The 18,538-nt window shown below is 36.4% G+C and overlaps 1 protein-coding gene across 2 annotated transcripts; it reads left to right on the top strand.

Moving 5' to 3' along the window:
• Positions 1–11,014: 11,014 nt before the first annotated feature.
• LOC126714207 (G-type lectin S-receptor-like serine/threonine-protein kinase At4g27290) lies at positions 11,015–17,290 on the top strand. Of its 2 annotated transcripts, none has more exons than XM_050414244.1 (7): positions 11,015–12,428; positions 12,561–12,686; positions 15,682–15,839; positions 15,934–16,144; positions 16,289–16,526; positions 16,609–16,782; positions 16,893–17,071. In XM_050414244.1, the coding sequence occupies exons 1-7, from the start codon at positions 11,147–11,149 to the stop codon at positions 16,930–16,932; spliced, it is 2,229 nt and encodes a 742-aa protein (XP_050270201.1). In that variant the 5' UTR covers positions 11,015–11,146; the 3' UTR covers positions 16,933–17,071. The 2 variants fall into 2 exon arrangements, with proteins under 2 accessions (XP_050270201.1, XP_050270200.1); XM_050414243.1 differs by having other exon boundaries at positions 11,017–12,428; positions 16,609–16,759; positions 16,893–17,290.
• Positions 17,291–18,538: the final 1,248 nt, after the last annotated feature.

The raw sequence follows: 18,538 nt of genomic DNA, 5'->3' as shown, positions 1-18,538 counted from the left end.
TATCTATCTTATATTTACGGAATATACAATGAAGGAGCATTTGCCATTTGCTTTACTTTATGATAAAAGGCATTAAATTGGGTTAAAATGTTAAAAGAGTGCGGGTCTGTGTGGTGTTCCTGGGCTTTAATCTGGGAGGCCCTTCTTGCCCTTGGGGCTGACCTTTTTCAGCATTTGTGTACCCCTATTTGTAATGCAATGAAGAGCTGTGTTAATTACCTAAAACATGAAGTTAAATGAAAAGGAAGAATTTAGCAACAAAAGCTAAAAAGAAGAAAAAGCAACATCAACATAACATTGCTTTATTCTTGAAAAAATTTCAGCTACGTTCAAATTTGTTTGAAATGTGGGACTGGTAACTTTTTGATCATTTCCTTTCAACACTTTGAATTTAGTTTTAAGATCTGTGATTTTCCTTTCCTATTAACCTAACACCCCCATTTTCGCAGTAATCATTGTTACTCCAGCGGGCCCATATATAAAAAGTTACATGAGTAGTAGTCTATCATTATGGAGTAGTAGTTTATGTTCACCCTTATTTTTATCTCTAAATTAAAAATAAATAAAAAAATCTTTACAAAGAAAGATTAGAGATCAAAATAGTATTTTACTCAAAAAATTATCACGCGCAATGCGTGAGTTTGCAACTAGTATATATAAAAGTAGAGACAATGAGGTTGTGCAATGTAGTGGATTCTTTGAGATTCTCTTTATTTAGGCTTCTACTTCAATAAAGTTTGCATTTATATCAAAGTATTATTTCATTGAATTAGCTAATAGAGTAAATGTGTGGGGCCCAACAGTCTATGGGCCCGACTCGCTCGCTTATGGGGAGTCCACAGGTCACCAAACTAAAGGAGGCCAGGGCCCAAGCCCAAAAATAGTGAGCCCGGTGTGGTTCAAAGGTACGTCCGAGGACCGCTCAGTCCTCGGAAAGCCCAGAACCCCACTGACAAGAATGGGATACAGGCAGACTTGAAAGATCAGAAAATATCTCATGGAAATAGTCTTTAAATATCCTTCCCTGACATGACACTGCCCCTAACAGAGCCGGGATCTTAGGCTTTATGGATCATCTACAGCAATTTTTGGACTAGACTGATGGGACAGATATCTGCCCAGGAGAGATCGACCCTACACGTGGACGAAGGACAACGAACGTAGGCTAGTATAAAAGAGAATGTTATGTGACCAAAAAAGAGGAGAGGCCCATGGCGCTCCTGGAAAAGAACTTGATGAAAGAGAATGTCTGGAGAATACACGCCGGACACCACCTAAAAACCCGCCGACGGATAACCGAGGACAACGCCATCGCTCCTCGGACATGATCCGAGGAACCAAATCCTCCTAGACGCAAGATTGATGGGCCTAAACATCCAGCCCAAAGCATCATCTCATGTTGGTTCGCCTAAAGTTCGGCCCGAAATGCCATCCTGTGATCCAACGCTGGCTTTTTAACCCCACTCTCTACAAATATTATTGTGAGGGACTTTCCGTGTACGAGCCCAACATCGTCGCTGGGCTGTTACAGATTTTGTGTCCTTACAATTGGCGCCGTCTGTGGGAAAGCTTGCGCGTTGGCGTAGGAGGTGTTTGAATCAACTCTCGCCAGCTGAGGTTTGTGGGATTCCCTCCGTCCCCGGCGACATGCCGTCGTTGCTCCGACCCGAATTTCTGCTAGGGGCTATGCCCTGCAGTGTCAACAGCGCGGACAGCTCTAGGGGCTCCCGGCTTCAGGCCAAATCCCCCCGCCATGGTCTAGGGGCTGACATCTTAAAAGTAATGGACAGAACCAAGGCCTTGCATGGTCCTCGGACCCAAGCCTATGGGGAAACCAAGTACAAAGATGACATCTTGAAAGTAATGGACAGAACCAAGGCCTTGCATGGTCCTCGGACCCAAGCCTATGGGGAAACCAAGTACAAAGATGACATCTTAAAAGTAATGGACAGAACCAAGGCCTTGCATGGTCCTCGGACCCAAGCCTATGGGGAAACCAAGTACAAAGATGACATCTTAAAAGTAATGGACAGAACCAAGGCCTTGCATGGTCCTCGGACCCAAGCCTATGGGGAAACCAAGTACAAAGATGACATCTTGAAAGCAATGGACAGAACCAAGGCCTTGCATGGTCCTCGGACCCAAGCCTATGGGGAAACCAAGTACAAAGATGACATCTTAAAAGTAATGGACAGAACCAAGGCCTTGCATGGTCCTCGGACCCAAGCCTATGGGGAAACCAAGTACAATGAAGACATCACTGGAACCCCCTATATCCCAGTCGATTGCTCAGATGGATTGCTGAGAAATCATCAGCCTTGGACGATATTCACGCGCTTATCACAGAATATCCAACTGATATCTCGGTTAGTTTTCTTAAGTTTCATTTATTATGAATTATCGATGTAATGCCTGGTATTGTCGATAAATTGGAGTTAGTTGAATTATGCTTCAAGCCATTCGGCTCTAAATACTCTTGAAGAAACGCACACATAGGGCACACCCATTCAAGAAACAGTGTTGTCAAAGAAACAGTGCTCAAAACAAGTAAAGAAATTTCCATTCTTATTATGAAGAAGAGATAGTACAGCGTACAATGAAAAGCTGGAATCGGCCTACGTCGAAGACTACTACATAAGCAAGAAAAAGAAAAATACAAGAAAGCTGGAGAAAGCCGAGGAGGTATGTCGGAGGAAAGGTTGGCTACAGCTCCGAGACCTTATTCTTCCCCCGCACCCTTACCTGCCTATAACTCAGTCAGCCAAAAAGACCCAACTTGAACCTGACACCGTTGAAGAAAAGGTGCAGGGAGTTGAAGGTGATGGGGTTTTCTCTAAATATACGCCTACCGCAAAGCAGAGGCGCTGATGGGGAAAAACCATTCTTCTGCCGCACCAAAACTCTGGCAAGGACAGAACCTGCTTCGGATTTTGACTGAAAGAGGGGAAGATTCCTTTCCCTCTCGGTGGAGATGGAGTACTCCCCTGAACTTGTGCTTCCTGTGCCCATACTTTACTGTTATAAGCCTCATGAAGACACGGTGCTTCTGCGGCGGAGGAAGTTCTTTCTTCCCAACCCTCATTTTCAACATGTTATGCCAAGAAAGGAGGACTCCGGATATGGAAGGCGTGATGTAAGAGAAAACCAAAAGGAGGGGTGTATATATATAAAGCAACCTTTTCTCCCTCTTATTTATTTGAAAAGACAAGATGATGGCAGTCAACTCATGCGGCGTCCCAAGGAGCACTACAGACAAAGTGGTCTTGGCTCAACTTCCAACGTCAACTGCAGCCAAAAGATTCAAAGAGCCTCGTAAAGGCGCGCCTCGATCCTTGGGGCGTCAGAGAAGTACTGCATGGCCAGAGGTTGCAGAAATATCTCTTAATCTGCGGGTCCATTGAATTCGCGGCCCAGGCCCGCTTTGCGTGAAGGCCCACGGACACCCTGTTTGGCACCTCGGGAAATACTCAATGAAAGGGAAAATCCGAACTCGAAGTCTTGGACAGAACCTAAGGCTTGCATGGTCCTCGGACTCAAGCTAAAAGGGGAAACCAAGTACTAATGCAGACATTGGTCTTGGACAGAACCTAAGGCTTGCATGGTCCTCGGACTCAAGCTAAAAGGGGAAACCAAGTACTAATGCGGACATTGGTCTTGGACAGAACCTAAGGCTTGCATGGTCCTCGGACTCAAGCTAAAAGGGGAAACCAAGTACTAAGGCAGACATTGGTCTTGGACAGAACCTAAGGCTTGCATGGTCCTCGGACTCAAGCTAAAAGGGGAAACCAAATACTAATGCAGACATTGGTCTTGGACAGAACCTAAGGCTTGCATGGTCCTCGGACTCAAGCTAAAAGGGGAAACCAAGTACTAAGGCAGACATTGGTCTTGGACAGAACCTAAGGCTTGCATGGTTCTCGGACTCAAGCTTAAAGGGAAAACCTAGTACCGATAAAGACCCAAGTCTCGGACTCAAGCCTAAAGGGAAAAAGTCAAGTACATAGGATAAAACGCATAAGTCTAGAACAAAACCCAGGTTTTACAAAGTCCTCGGACTCAGGCTCATTGGGAGATCAACTGCCTGAATGAAGAAATTTCTCGGCTTCAATACTGGAAAGGGTTAAGTCTCGCGTATCATGAAAACAGCAGGACAACCTAATGATCGTCAACCAAAAGAGGCCATTCATCCGGTGGGTAACACGTCCTCGGATAGCTACTTCTTACATCTTATCGAAGCATTTAATACACATCACGGCCAATTTTAAGATAAGTCTCATTCCTTACTGGTCGGATTGCCATGTTGAGTAATATTTTTGTTAGAGTTCTCGTGACATCTTTTTAGGAACGATTGCTTTGGCCTTAGTTATTATTGGTTCAAATGCTATACTACTGTGCCGAACAGCGCTTTCACATTTGTTAGAATATATAGACAAGACATACGAAATAGAGTAACAATCACTTTTATTAATATGAAAAACTGTTACAACATACAAGGAAGGGCTTAAACAAGCCTATACAAAAAAAATTGAGCTGCTAAAACAGTAACAACATCCGTAACACAAGTAAGCAAACCATCAGGTGTCTTCTGAATTCGCCTTCAAAGTCTTTCTGAACTCTATGCCTCAGTACTGCTCGTATCAGGAGAAGATCCTTATACAAAAATAATGAAGGAGAAGGAAGAAGAATTGGAAGACATGGAAGCACTTCAGCAAGCTCTTGTCACTGAAGAATGCAAGGGAAAAAGAAGATGGAGGACATGAGCGGGAAGGAGGAGAAGAAGAGGGAAGCAATGAAAAGAAAGTAAAAGGAGCAAAAGAGGGAGAAGGGGAGCCATATTAGGTATGCTCATGAGAGAGCGGATGGAGATGACAAGGGAGGTTTTCGACTCAGTCACACCAGAAATGGGGTGTGACGAGTCCCTGCTTCGGATTTTGGCTAGAAGAATGGGGAGGCAAATCTTAAGCCTCCGCCACCCTTGCCCCGACCGAGCCATCTCGAGTTTTGTTGGGACATGGCGTTTCTGGGAAAGGAAGGGTTTGTTCATGTTGGAATATTATGAGATAAGTATTATTGAATAGGGAGTAACCGGATGGAGGAAGTGGATTCTGGGAAGAACGTGAGGGATTCGGATATGAAAGGGTCACCCTCTGTCTTCTCTCTTTATATAGGGGACGAAGAAGAGGGTATGAGACACATTCAAATCCTCAAGGAAATCCAGAGTATGACGCGCCGTTTCGTTCTCCCACTCCATCAGTAACCGTTGCATCTGGAAGGTCTCGTAAATGGTAGGAGATTAAAGGCACGTTGCAGATAACCACGCGGCATAACGGCCACGTACATAAATCCAGGAAAAACGGCTCGTAGACCGGCGCATCCCTCGTGGAGGTGAAGAGTCATCAACGTGGATCAAGGGCCGAATTAAATGAGCCGCAGTCAAGGCTCGTTATTACCAAAACCCACCTTTCCAACCAAGACGTTGGACAGCAGGGTTTTGAGGGGCTATTGTGGGGCCCAACAGTCTATGGGCCCGACTCGCTCGCTTATGGGGAGTCCACAGGTCACCAAACTAAAGGAGGCCAGGGCCCAAGCCCAAAAATAGTGAGCCCGGTGTGGTTCAAAGGTACGTCCGAGGACCGCTCAGTCCTCGGAAAGCCCAGAACCCCACTGACAAGAATGGGATACAGGCAGACTTGAAAGATCAGAAAATATCTCATGGAAATAGTCTTTAAATATCCTTCCCTGACATGACACTGCCCCTAACAGAGCCGGGATCTTAGGCTTTATGGATCATCTACAGCAATTTTTGGACTAGACTGATGGGACAGATATCTGCCCAGGAGAGATCGACCCTACACGTGGACGAAGGACAACGAACGTAGGCTAGTATAAAAGAGAATGTTATGTGACCAAAAAAGAGGAGAGGCCCATGGCGCTCCTGGAAAAGAACTTGATGAAAGAGAATGTCTGGAGAATACACGCCGGACACCACCTAAAAACCCGCCGACGGATAACCGAGGACAACGCCATCGCTCCTCGGACATGATCCGAGGAGCCAAATCCTCCTAGACGCAAGATTGATGGGCCTAAACATCCAGCCCAAAGCATCATCTCATGTTGGTTCGCCTAAAGTTCGGCCCGAAATGCCATCCTGTGATCCAACGCTGGCTTTTTAACCCCACTCTCTACAAATATTATTGTGAGGGACTTTCCGTGTACGAGCCCAACATCGTCGCTGGGCTGTTACAGATTTTGTGTCCTTACAAAATGCATTTATAGTCGTGCATTAATTATTTTATATTAAATGAATTGATATGATAAACTCCATATAATAAATAATTTTTAGTTGGAATAATAATAATAAATTTAGAATATGACAATCTCCCTCATAAAAAAATTAAATAGTTGTGAATTCACTAAAATTAATCTTAACCATTTAAATTTCCTAACTCCTTATGTAATTAGAAAGATTACTAATAGAATAAATATGTTTATTTTTTTTATATTAATTATTTTAATCATAATGAAATTTTAATATCATTTTTCTAAGATTTATATGAGAAGCAATTGAAATTTTTTTTTTTAATGAGAGAAAAAATTCATTTGAAATATGGAATTCTTGTTCAAATTTAGTTATCTTTGCAACAATAGAAACAATGTCTGACAAAAAGGAAAAAAAAAATTAGTATAAAAAAATAATTGAAGGATATTTACATTTTTTTGGTAAGCGTGAAACATGCCTTATCTATATTAGCCACCATAGCATACAATTTTCAATTTGTAAACACATACACATATACTATAGTATGACCAAATCACTACACTATATTTATTGTCTTTCTAATTTGTCTCTTTCTATTTTGTCTATAAAATAACTAAAGATTACAAATTTTTACAAGGAAATTTATTAATTTTTTTTTAATTTTAATTTTAATTTTTATACATTGATAGTTGAGGGTGGGGATTTGAACCCTCGTGTCTATGTTGGAAATACTATGAGGTGTCAATCAATTAAGTTATAAGATTCTTGGCAAAAATTATTGAAATATTGGGAAAAAAAAACTAATAATAAGTTATACTGCATATCGTGCAGGAATTCAGCTAGTAAAAATAAGAATAATGAACAAATTACGTAGACGAAAAACCAAACTGGATATATTAAGCTTACTTGCTCCTTTGTACAAAGCTTAAACAAAAATTTCTCTTTAATCTTGCGTTGTGATGGAGAAATTGATCAATGACAACGCGTATCATGTTCATACGAGCACACTTGGAGGTGGGATAAATTCATTCGAAAATACTATAAAAGAGCAACTATCGAATAACAGAATAATGGATAGAGGGAAAAAAAGAAAAAAGAAAAAAGAAAAGCAAAAAAAAAAAGGAAAACAAAGCAAAAATGTGATCCAAAAACCCAAAAAAAGGGTTATAGAAACTTTCTACTTCGATTCCGAAATAGAAACTTACTACTCTGATTCTGATTTGGTGTTCAATCTCAAGTATACAATTTCCCTACTGTTTAGAAATACGTTCAAGCTTGCATTTCCAATTTTCTATTGAAGAACTAATAAGAGATTAGGGTTAATTTAGCTAATTATGAATAGATAAAAGAACAATTTCTCTTTCCAATTTTCTGTTAATACAATTGTATTGAAGAACTAATAAGAAATTAAGCTAAATTTGGCTAATTATGAATAGATAAAAGAAAATTTTCTCCATGAATACTTTGCTTTCTTTGAAAAATCTGCTGAGGAACAACAATGAAGTAATTAAGAAATTTATTTATTATATTGTTGATGTGTAGCATTTTATCGGAAGAAATTATTGTCAAAATGATTAGGTGAAAGGTGAAGAATAGTGTGGAAAGTGGCAGCTACTGCAATACTATTCAAAACAGGGAAATTTGCTATTTCTCGGGCATTTAAGATTCTTTTCTAAAGAATACAAGTAGCTAAAATATTATATTGTAATGGTTTTTATTGTTCTCTATGTAATGTTTTCAATTATTGTGTTGTGGTTGTTTTGCTTTTGTAGTTGCAGTGTTGTGTTTTGGTGCTGAATTTCTTGTACATTTGATCCTTTAAAATGAAATTTGTTCATTCATTAAAAAAAAAAAAAAAGAAAAAGGTTTCGTGTTACAAATGGTTCATTTGGACTGATATAGTTGCCCTATAACTTTAGGAAATGTTATAGTATGCATGAGTGGTCTTTTTATGATTAAATGTTTGTGATGAGTGGTCTCTTCTTTTTCTCGTTTGTTGAATTTCTGGATATGTGCTCATTTTGCTGATATTTTTAGTTTGTCTAACTTGTAAACTCTTTCTTTGTAAATAATTTTAATCTTTACCAATAAAAAATTATGAGATGGAGGGTGAGATGTGAGTTCAAAATCCATGGGGTGCATGTCTAATTTTGCGTTATTTTGTTGCTGTATAATTTTTGTTTGAAATTCTCAAATATTATTGTCTTATATCTTCAAATTGTATAATTTTTGTATGAAATTCTCAAATATTATTGTCTTATATCTTCAAATATGTAAAGTATCTCTCAATAGATTTTGTTTTTACCTTAATATTGTCCATTTAGACACCTTAATTCTTATTATTATTCTTTATTTCAGATTTCATCATTATGCTAAAAAAAGCAAGTGATACATATAGAAATATAGTAAGCATTCTATAGCGAAACATTATGCTCACAATATTTCATAGTATATTGAGCATACTATACAATGAAATATAGTGAGAAGTTGCAGCAATCCATGCTGGGATTTATGGCAGTGGCTACGCACAAAATCTATATCTCAATAGTTTTTTTTTTTTTTTTTTTTTTTTAAACTTTAATATTTGTTTTTTTTTTTAAATACTAAGTATTTTTAATACACTCATACGAGGAGAAGGGAGAAGATCTTAAAGAAACAAACAGTAGAGAAGGGAGAGAGGGAGAAGATTTTAAAGGTCTTAATTATTATTAGAAGTAGTAGTAGTAAGTTATCTGCATGATGCACGAATAATTTTGTGATATTTTATGTAAAAGGGTTTTGGAGAATATTGTACATATATTATAAAGAAAAAGTAAACTAAATTAGAGTAAAGAAACATATATATATCTTGAGATATTAAAAATTAGTTTAGTAGCAATTTTGTTTTATAAAAGTACACTTTTACCCACTTAACAATACTATTGATTCTTTTAAGAGTATTTTTATAGTTACAAATTTTTCTACAACATTTTTACAAATTGTTAAGGTAGCAAATTCTTATTGGTTCACATTTGGCCCACCACTTACATTATTTTTTTACTTACCAATAACAACTCATTACATCAGCAATTTGTAAAAAAGTTTGTAACTCTAGAATTTTCCTCATTTTAAAGGCCATAAAAAAAAAAATTATAGATCTAAAATCTAAAACAAAATATACAAACCTAAAAAAATTAGTCCAACAACAAAAATTACTAATAGTAAAACCAAAAAAAAAAAAAAAAAAAAAAAAGCCTAATCAACCAGTTTTACCCAAAACAAATAATTGGACTCTTAAAAAAAATTTTAAACAAAATAATTTTATTCTTACCCGGCAGCGCACACATCAAAGACACCAAAAAAAAAAAAAAAAAAAAAATCAGTGACTAAGTAGCAATAGAGTTGAAGACCAAAGTTATTGCACACAACCAGCAACAAAGCTGCTCCCTAACTTAAGTTTTGTTTCCATCCCTAGAGTGCAAGTGACGACCAAGACGTGCCATATGATTGGCAAACCAAAAAGTGAAAGGCATAACTTTGAGTCCACTCTTCTTTAGAATTGAATAATCTCCTTGAAATGAAATGCTAGTATAGGAAGGGGGGTTCTCTTGTTCATCAGATAAGCAATGGCATCTTCATGGTCCAAAATGGTTTTTTTTTTTGGTTAAATAATGAAAAGGTTTAGGGATCAAACCACACCAATGATAGCAAGAATAATACTGAATGATTTCTTTAAATGCCTTACAAATGCTTTTCTTCTCAGATTTTTCATTTTCTTCCCTACGCCTTACCGATGCTTTTCTTCTCAATGACAATTTTTTTTTTTAATATATACATCTTATATGAAAACGGTGAGTAGATATTGAAACTTATTGGGCAAAATAAAAATGCACAACTGTTCGGTATTTTTAAATGTATATGTGGCATAAATTTATATAGGTACCTAGTGTAATAAGGAGTGGTCAATCTCAGCTTTCAACTCTATGCCTCTACAATCTCAATTTGTTTAGCCATTTTTTTACACTAATAAAGAATGAAACCCTAAGTTTAGAAAAGTAGGTATAAACTATGTGTGTATATATATACATACCCGTGGTTGATGGGATTAGGAATCGTGTTTTCGTGGTGATGGTGATTGGCATTAGCATCAGCATCGGCAACGGCAACAGCAGTCGGAGTTGCATCATTGGGAAGAGGAGGAGGAGGAGGAGTGATTGAGTGCTCCTCCGAATTTTCATTTGAAGGTGTCTTCATTTGGGTAGAACTTATTTTACTGAAATTGAAAATTGAAAACTAAAAACACTATAGCAAAATAATTTTTAAATGTGTGAATAGTACCGTGTGACTCATTTTTAATGAAAAAGTTGTTGAAAAGTGAAGTTTGTGGGTCCTGTGACTGAAAAGTTGCTAAAAAGTTGATTAAAAGGGCTGGAAAAGTTGCAATATTAAGTCAACAATCATGGCACAGAGAAAAAAGAAAAAAGAAAAAAGCTAAAACGCGTGAAAGTCTAGACATGGATGCAAAACACAAAAATAATCCTATCCAAACACATACTTAGTAGTGATGAGGAAAGGCATGGTCCACTAGAGGTAGGTATACCGTACGCCCAGAGTTAAATGCGGGAGGAAAAACTTCAGCCAAGCAAACTTTTGTTGAAATGGTCAAGAGACTCTCAAGTCTGATTCACACGAATATGAGGTCTATGGTTAACTAAAGACTTTTTTGGATAAACTGGTTAACTAAAGACTTGGTTGATCTCTTCTAAAGACTTGGTTGACTGTGGGACTTGCTTACAAAACTTCGAATTGATACCCGGAGAATTCCCCGGTTGCACACAACTTAGGTCCTCTCACAGTCGAGAAATAACAATCACATTAGATAATAAAACCCCTTTCATCAATTCAGCTATGGATTTGAATGCCATTATGTTTCAGGGTACCATCTTACTTCTATTCTCTTGGTGCACCAATGCAGCTGATAGCATTACTCAATCCCAGACAATCAGCGAGGGCAGAACTTTGGTGTCAGCAGATGGAAGCTTTGAACTGGGTTTCTTTAGTCCAGGTAGTTCCACCAATCGTTACTTGGGAATATGGTACAAGAATATCCCAGTTAAAACTGTTGTTTGGGTAGCAAACCGACGCAACCCAATCAAAGACTTGGCTGGTGTGTTGATGATAAACAACACTAGCAATCTTGTTCTTCTCAGCCAGAATACTACTAGCATTGTTTGGTACGCAAATTCAACAAAACAAGCTTCGAATCCAATAGTACAGCTTTTGGATTCTGGGAATTTAGTAATAAGAGATGGGAATGATGGAAATTCAGAAAACTATTTGTGGCAAAGCTTTGATTTTCCTACTGATACATTGTTACCCGGAATGAAGCTTGGATGGGACTTAAAATCTGGTCTGGTCCGGACTTTATCAGCATGGAAGAATTGGGATGATCCATCTCCTGGAGACTTTACCTGGAGAATGGAACTTCATGAAAATCCTGAAGCAGTTATGTGGAAAGGCTCAGAGGAGTACTACCGGAGTGGCCCGTGGAATGGCCTTAGATTCAGTGGTGCACCGGAGTTAAGGCCCAACCCCGTTTTCAAGTTCAATTTCGTCTCCAATGAGAACGAGGCATACTATGAGTACCACACCTTAGATAAATCAGTAATCTCAAGAATCGTTATGAACCAAACCAACTATTCCCGTCAACGATTCATATGGATTGAAGCAGATTCAACTTGGAGCCTGTATGCATATGTGCCAAGAGACAATTGTGACAGTTACAACCTTTGTGGTCCCTACGGAAATTGTATCATTGGTGGTTCACCAATCTGTCAGTGTTTAAAAGGATTCCAGCCTAAATCACAACAAACATGGAACCCAATGAACTGGTCTCAAGGATGCGTACGCAGGACACAATTGAGTTGCCAAGGTAAAGATAAAGATGGGTTTCTAAAATTTGGTGGGCTCAAGTTGCCAGATGCTACAAACTCTTGGGTGAGCAAAAATACGAGCCTTGAAGAATGCAGGATCAAATGCTTGAACAATTGTTCATGTATGGCTTATACAAATTCAGATATCAGAGGAGGAGGTAGTGGCTGTGCCATTTGGTATGGAAATCTAATTGATATTAGACAACTTTCAGCTGGTGGGCAGGATCTGTATGTTCGAATGGCTGCTTCAGAGTTAGGTATGTACAAGCTTACTATTGTTGTCTGATTTCTTGTTTCTCTTTGGATTATTTGTTGCCATAGGTTCTCTTTTTTTTTTTTTTTTGGCTGAGTTTTGATTGTCTTTGCTTTGGTTGTTCATTCTGACCCAGGAGAGGCCAAAGATGAGCAAAAGACAAGGGTCATAGTGATAGTTATAGTTGCAGTTGCCGCTGCCCTAATTCCTGGGATGCTCTTAATTGCCTATCTCATTTGCAAAAGCGGGAAAAAGTTCAGAGGTAATGTTACTTTCTATGACCTTCAGAAAACATATTGCCATATTGTTAAATTGAGCTTCTTATTACAAATGTATGGAAGAGTTACTAATTTTCCGAACAGCAAAATTATCAAATGTGCGTAGCCATTTGGTCATAATCAAAATGCATTGTAGAGTGAAGAATTTATTATAGATATAACCAAGATTAAGATTTAACCAAGATTTTCTTTAAACTTGACCGTGTAGTTTCTATATCACTTGCCAACCCCGACTCGAGTTAGAAACATAAATATAATTTCATCAAAATTACGGATTCCTTGTTTTTAATTAAATACTTGCTTGTAACCCGCAGTTAGGATTTGTAATGTTTTCACTAACATTATTTTACATTCTTGAATGGTTATTTTAAATGGGTTAAAAATAAGTCGAGTTGGGTTGGACTGGGTTGGCTTGTATTTTTTCATATGAATTTTTTTATTAGTTTTAAAACGTGTATTTTCCACTTGGCAAGCCATGTATTTTCCACTTGAATTCACCACTTATATCAAAAAAGAGCTTAGCTCAACAAATTGATATTTTGTTTAATAATTTTTAAAAAAATTATACAAATTCCAACATTATTGACCAAAATAAAATAGCACAAACACAGATGAGTCTAGTCTATTGCACAGTATCAACATTCTAAAATAGAGAATAAAATTACAAATGCCCTATTGAATAACTAATTTGACAAAGAATAAAAAGATATAAGAAATTTACAATCTTGAAAACTAATTTTATAATTAGATATCTTGAAAATAAATCTAATAGTTATGTTTAATTTTAGATGCAAAGTGATTGATATTCCGTTTCAATTTGGGAATATGCATCAAAATTTGATTGTTTACTTATTTATACGTGATCTTTTTTATGAATATAATGTTATTATTAAGCAACACACACTCCAGAAAACATCATTTTTTTTTTTTTTTAAATTTTGAAAAGTCATTTATTTTGGCTATGAGCTTGTAACAAAATAGGCCTAAGAGTACGTTTGGATTGGGTTGAAAACCCAGCGCGTCTGGGTCTGGTGTTTTTCTTCTTTTTTTATTTTTCTTTTTTTTTTGCACGCGTTTGTGAGACTTACTGCTACTGTTCATGCATTGTTCATGAACAATAGCCGCAAAGTTTGACTTTTCTCCCTTTTTTTTAGCCAATCAATGCACACTGTGCATTGTTCACGAACCCACAAATTTCACTTTTCAGTAACTTTTTCATTAAAAATGGGTCCCACGGTACTATTCACACATTTAAAAATTATTTTGTTACAGTGTTTTTCAATTTTCAGTTTCAGTTTTCAGTTTTCAGTTTTCAGCTGTATCCAAACGGACCCTAAGCATCCATAGTTTATGCTAGTTTTATTATAGATATAACCAAGATTAAGATTTAACCAAGATTTTCTTTAAACTTGACTGTGTAGTTTCTATATCACTTGCCAACCCCGACTCATTTTAGAAACATAAATATAATTTCATCAAAATTATGAATTTCTTGTTTTTAATTAAATACTTGCCTATAACCCACACAATATGCAGTTAGGATTTGTAATGTTTTCACTAACATTATTTTACATTCTTGACATTATATCTATATTTAGTCGCAAAACGGAGAGTCGGTTCGGGTTCAAGTCTAAAATGGTTATTTTAAATGGGTTAAAAACAAGTGGAGTTGGGTTGGTATAATAGTTAAAAACAAGTCTAATAGTTATGTTTAATTTTAGATGCAAAGTGATTGATATTCCGTTTCCATTTGGGAATATGCATCAAAATTTGATTGTTTACTTATTTATACATGATCTTTTTTATAAATATAATGTTATTGTTAAGCAACACACACTTTAGGAAACATCATTTTTTTAAAAAAAATTTGAAAAGCCATTTATTTTGGCTATGAACTTGTAACAAAATAGGCCTAAGCATCCATAGTTTATGCTAGTTTTATTGATATACTTCAGGTTCACTTTTTTTCACACTTATGAATGCTTCTCATACATGCCTATAATTTCAAATATATGTTTTTAACTCTACTGTAATCAAATTATCTTGACATATACTTTATCATTTGATATCTAAGAATATTTACTTGTAGCGTTATTCAAGTGAGAAGAATACCTCAATTATTAATCTTTCAATTCACTTGCATGTAACTAGATAAAGGTTTCAATTGTTTTCTTAAGACCACTGTATTTGAATAAAGTTATACACATACACACATATATAGAGAGAGAATTATCCAAAAAATGTTAAACAAATTGATTTTTAAAAATAATAATAATCACGTGGCACTAACATTATATTTGTCAATTGTGTTTGAGTTGTGCATTGTAAAGCCCAAAATAAACAAGTAAATCAACCATGTCTTAATTTTATTATTATTATTATCCAATTTTTTTTTAAAAAAAATTGGTCGGGTCACAAGTCTACCCGTTTTTACTCCGGGTCAAAAAATTCTAGTTCAAGTCTAGTATTTTCCTTTAGGTTCGGTCGGGTTGTCAGGTCCAACCCATTTTGCCACATCTAATAGAATTTGAACCACGTACATGGAAGAATTGGACAATACCATTTTGAAATGTACAGGTTTGGGTTGTGACTAGTGAGTCAAAAGATTACATTATCATATCAAGAGCATGGATTGGAACGGACCTGGTATGGGTTGAAACCATGGTCTTATTTGCAATATATTTACAAATAATATACGATTTTATTAGAATGGTTAATAGAATTAGCCCCTCCTTAGCTTTGCCATTGACCATTGCCACAATAAGTTGAGCAATGTCATTGAATTAGTAAAATCATGCTTTTCATATTATTGTTAAATTTCTAGGTTATGGTTATGGCTTATGGGCCTTATGGCTTGGTTAATTGGCTCCCAATCAAGTTATGATTTGGCTTGATTAATATGCATTTAGTCCAAATGATTTATAGCTGTCCTATTTATTTATTTATTGGATGATATAAATCATATTTTACTTTAATCAGAGAAAATGGAGAACAACATGATCATAGATCGGAGCATTAAAAGCCAAAGAAAAGATTTGGAGCTCCCATTCTTTGACCTGTCTACAATCAAAAAGGCCACAGACAATTTTTCAAGCAACAACAAGCTTGGGGAAGGTGGTTTTGGACCTGTATACAAGGTAACTTACAGTGTTCTAGTTTAAGGACCTCAAGCAAAAATACCTCTTATCATATTCAATATATGGTAACCTTCCTACAAATGTGAATTTTTAGGGTACACTAATAGATGGACACGAGATTGCTGTAAAGAGACTTTCACAAAGTTCTAGACAAGGATTGAATGAGTTCATAAATGAAGTAGAATTGATTGCCAAACTTCAGCATCAAAATCTTGTTAGGCTTCTTGGTTGTTGCATTCAAGGAGAGGAGACAATGCTAATCTATGAATATATGGCCAACAAAAGCTTGGACTCCTTCATTTTTGGTTTGAATCCCTCAAAACATAATTATTATTTTAGTTAGATAAGTAATTTTGTTATGAATTTTCCAAAGAATATACAACTTGGTACTTTTAATTTGTTTTCTAGTTCAGGGTGACTCTTGATAACATAAATGTGAAACTTGTCAGATCAAGCAAAAGGCAAAATTCTACCTTGGTCTAAGCGGTTCCACATTATTAATGGCATTGCTCGGGGGCTTCTCTATCTTCATGAAGATTCCAGACTAAGGATTATACACAGAGATCTTAAACCAAGTAATGTATTACTTGATAGTGAGATGAACCCAAAAATATCAGATTTTGGCTTGGCTAGAATATTTGAAAGAAATCAAATTGAAGGAAATACAAATAGAGTGGTTGGAACTTAGTAAGTATCAATTTAAAATACTTTAAATAGAGTCTCTATTTATTACTAATTGACATGTTTTATTCATAATGATGTTTTGCAGCGGTTACATGGCACCTGAGTATGCCATTGATGGACTTTTCTCAGTAAAATCCGATGTCTTTAGCTTCGGAATTTTATTACTAGAGATAGTAAGTGGAAAGAAGAATCGAGGGTTTTACCATCCAAACCATAGTCTTAATCTCACTGGACATGTGAGGATCCAAAAACTTTACATGTAAATTTTACATATAATGCTTTCTAAAATAATATATATATATTTATATATATATATATATATATTTCATATAATGAACTGATTATTGACAGAAGGTTGCAATTTTTTAGGCATGGAAATTATGGAGAGAAGGCAAGCCTTTGGAACTAATTGATATGTGCTCAGACAACTCTTGCACTCTACCAGAGATGTTGCGTTGCATCCATGTTAGTCTCTTATGTGTGCAACAACTTCCGGAGGATAGGCCCAACATGTCATCTGTGGTTATGATGTTAGGCAGTGAGAGTTTACTACCTGAACCAAAAGAACCTAGTTTTCTTATAGGAAAAAATTCACTTGATGTGGATTCCTCATTGAGCAAACATCAGTCGTCTTCAACAAATGAAATATCTATTACACAACTAGAGGCACGATAGAGGATTATTCTATCATATGTACCATACTACATATCCTATAATCAATATCGTTTGTTATACATTTAGTAACTTATTATACTAGAATTCCAATACTCGAGTTTGTTGTTTGACACTTGGAATTTGAGATTCATTTTCATAAGTTAAGCATTTTGATTTCTTATTAAATAGTGTTGGGTTCAAGGCTGACCCTATTGGAACATATCAATTACCCAAATTGTTTATACAAAGATGGAATTAAGGTACAACCACATCGCAAATCTTGAGTTTAATGTAGCAGAAACTAAATTTGACACATGCAATATGGTCATGATAGGGAAAATGGGTGGTTTAAAGGCATCCACCAAATTTAAAGAATCCACTAACAAAGATTAAGGTTACAAGTACAAGGAATATATCTGATCCCAAAGTATCTACCTATAATAGAACCTATTGAGCTATCTAAGCGTAGCTCCAACCTAGTTGGACTACTCTTTTTAGTGAACTTCTTCACTGTGCACAAATATTCAATTCTTAATTGACTTCATAATCAACCTTCTTGATTGAAGAAGTTGTAGGTGCAAATTTCTTCACAAAAAACACACTCTAACAGTAAACCAGAGGTAGTTTGATATAAAAACCTAAGGCGCACAAGGTTGCAGAAACTTCTCCAAGTATTCGTGTGTTCTCTTTATGATAACAACTCTAAAAATATTCTTATATACCCTTGGGAAGCGTAGTTCATGAATCCTAAGTGGACTAGGTCATTATGGTTTGAAACTGAAAATTTTGTTTTAGTTTTCCCATTGCTCGATCGGTTGAGTGGAGTTAAGCTAGGAGTCAAGTTTGATTAAAGCTTGATCAATCGTGAGGAGTCTAGCTAGGAGTCAAGACAACAAAACTCCTATGATCTCGAGCAATTTTCTTACGTCTTCAAAATCATTCTTTAACACTAATATAAACACTAAAAACTAAAGACTCAATTAAATCAGAATTACCATTGAGTTTTATGAGTTTTGCTGATTTTTGTTTGAGAAAGAAAGGAAGAAGAAGGAGAAAAGGGAGTTGTGTGATCCAAATGTTTTTTTTTTTCTTCATGAGATTGAGAGTTGAGGGTGTTTGGAGAAGGAATGAGAGAGTGAGATAGGAGAGGGAGAATAAAGAGGAGAAGAAGAGAAATGATTTGTAACCATTGAGGAAATGAAGAGGTGGGGGAAGAGATTGCAAACAACTAAATGGTCATCAACCCTTGGGACTTTAGGAAAGTCATATACATGGCCTCCATCCAATCACTTATCTTCTTATTATCCACCTTCATCCTCTCTATTTTCTTCTTCTGCTCATATTCAGCCTTGTCATGCTCA

Source organism: Quercus robur, chromosome 2, assembly GCF_932294415.1.
Source record: "Quercus robur chromosome 2, dhQueRobu3.1, whole genome shotgun sequence".
Taxonomy (NCBI): Eukaryota; Viridiplantae; Streptophyta; class Magnoliopsida; order Fagales; family Fagaceae; genus Quercus; species Quercus robur.
This window is presented reverse-complemented; position numbering and strand designations above follow the sequence as displayed.

What these genes read in the sequence shown, in the direction of transcription:
- LOC126714207 (XM_050414243.1), top strand. Translation starts at nt 11,147, where the DNA reads ATGGATTTGAATGCCATTATGTTTCAGGGTACCATCTTACTTCTATTC. An exon ending in AAGCGGGAAAAAGTTCAGAG is followed by an intron (nt 12,687 to 15,681) that starts GTAATGTTACTT and finishes TACTTTAATCAG; the next exon opens with AGAAAATGGAGAACAACATG. An exon ending in GTCTTAATCTCACTGGACAT is followed by an intron (nt 16,760 to 16,892) that starts GTGAGGATCCAA and finishes GCAATTTTTTAG; the next exon opens with GCATGGAAATTATGGAGAGA.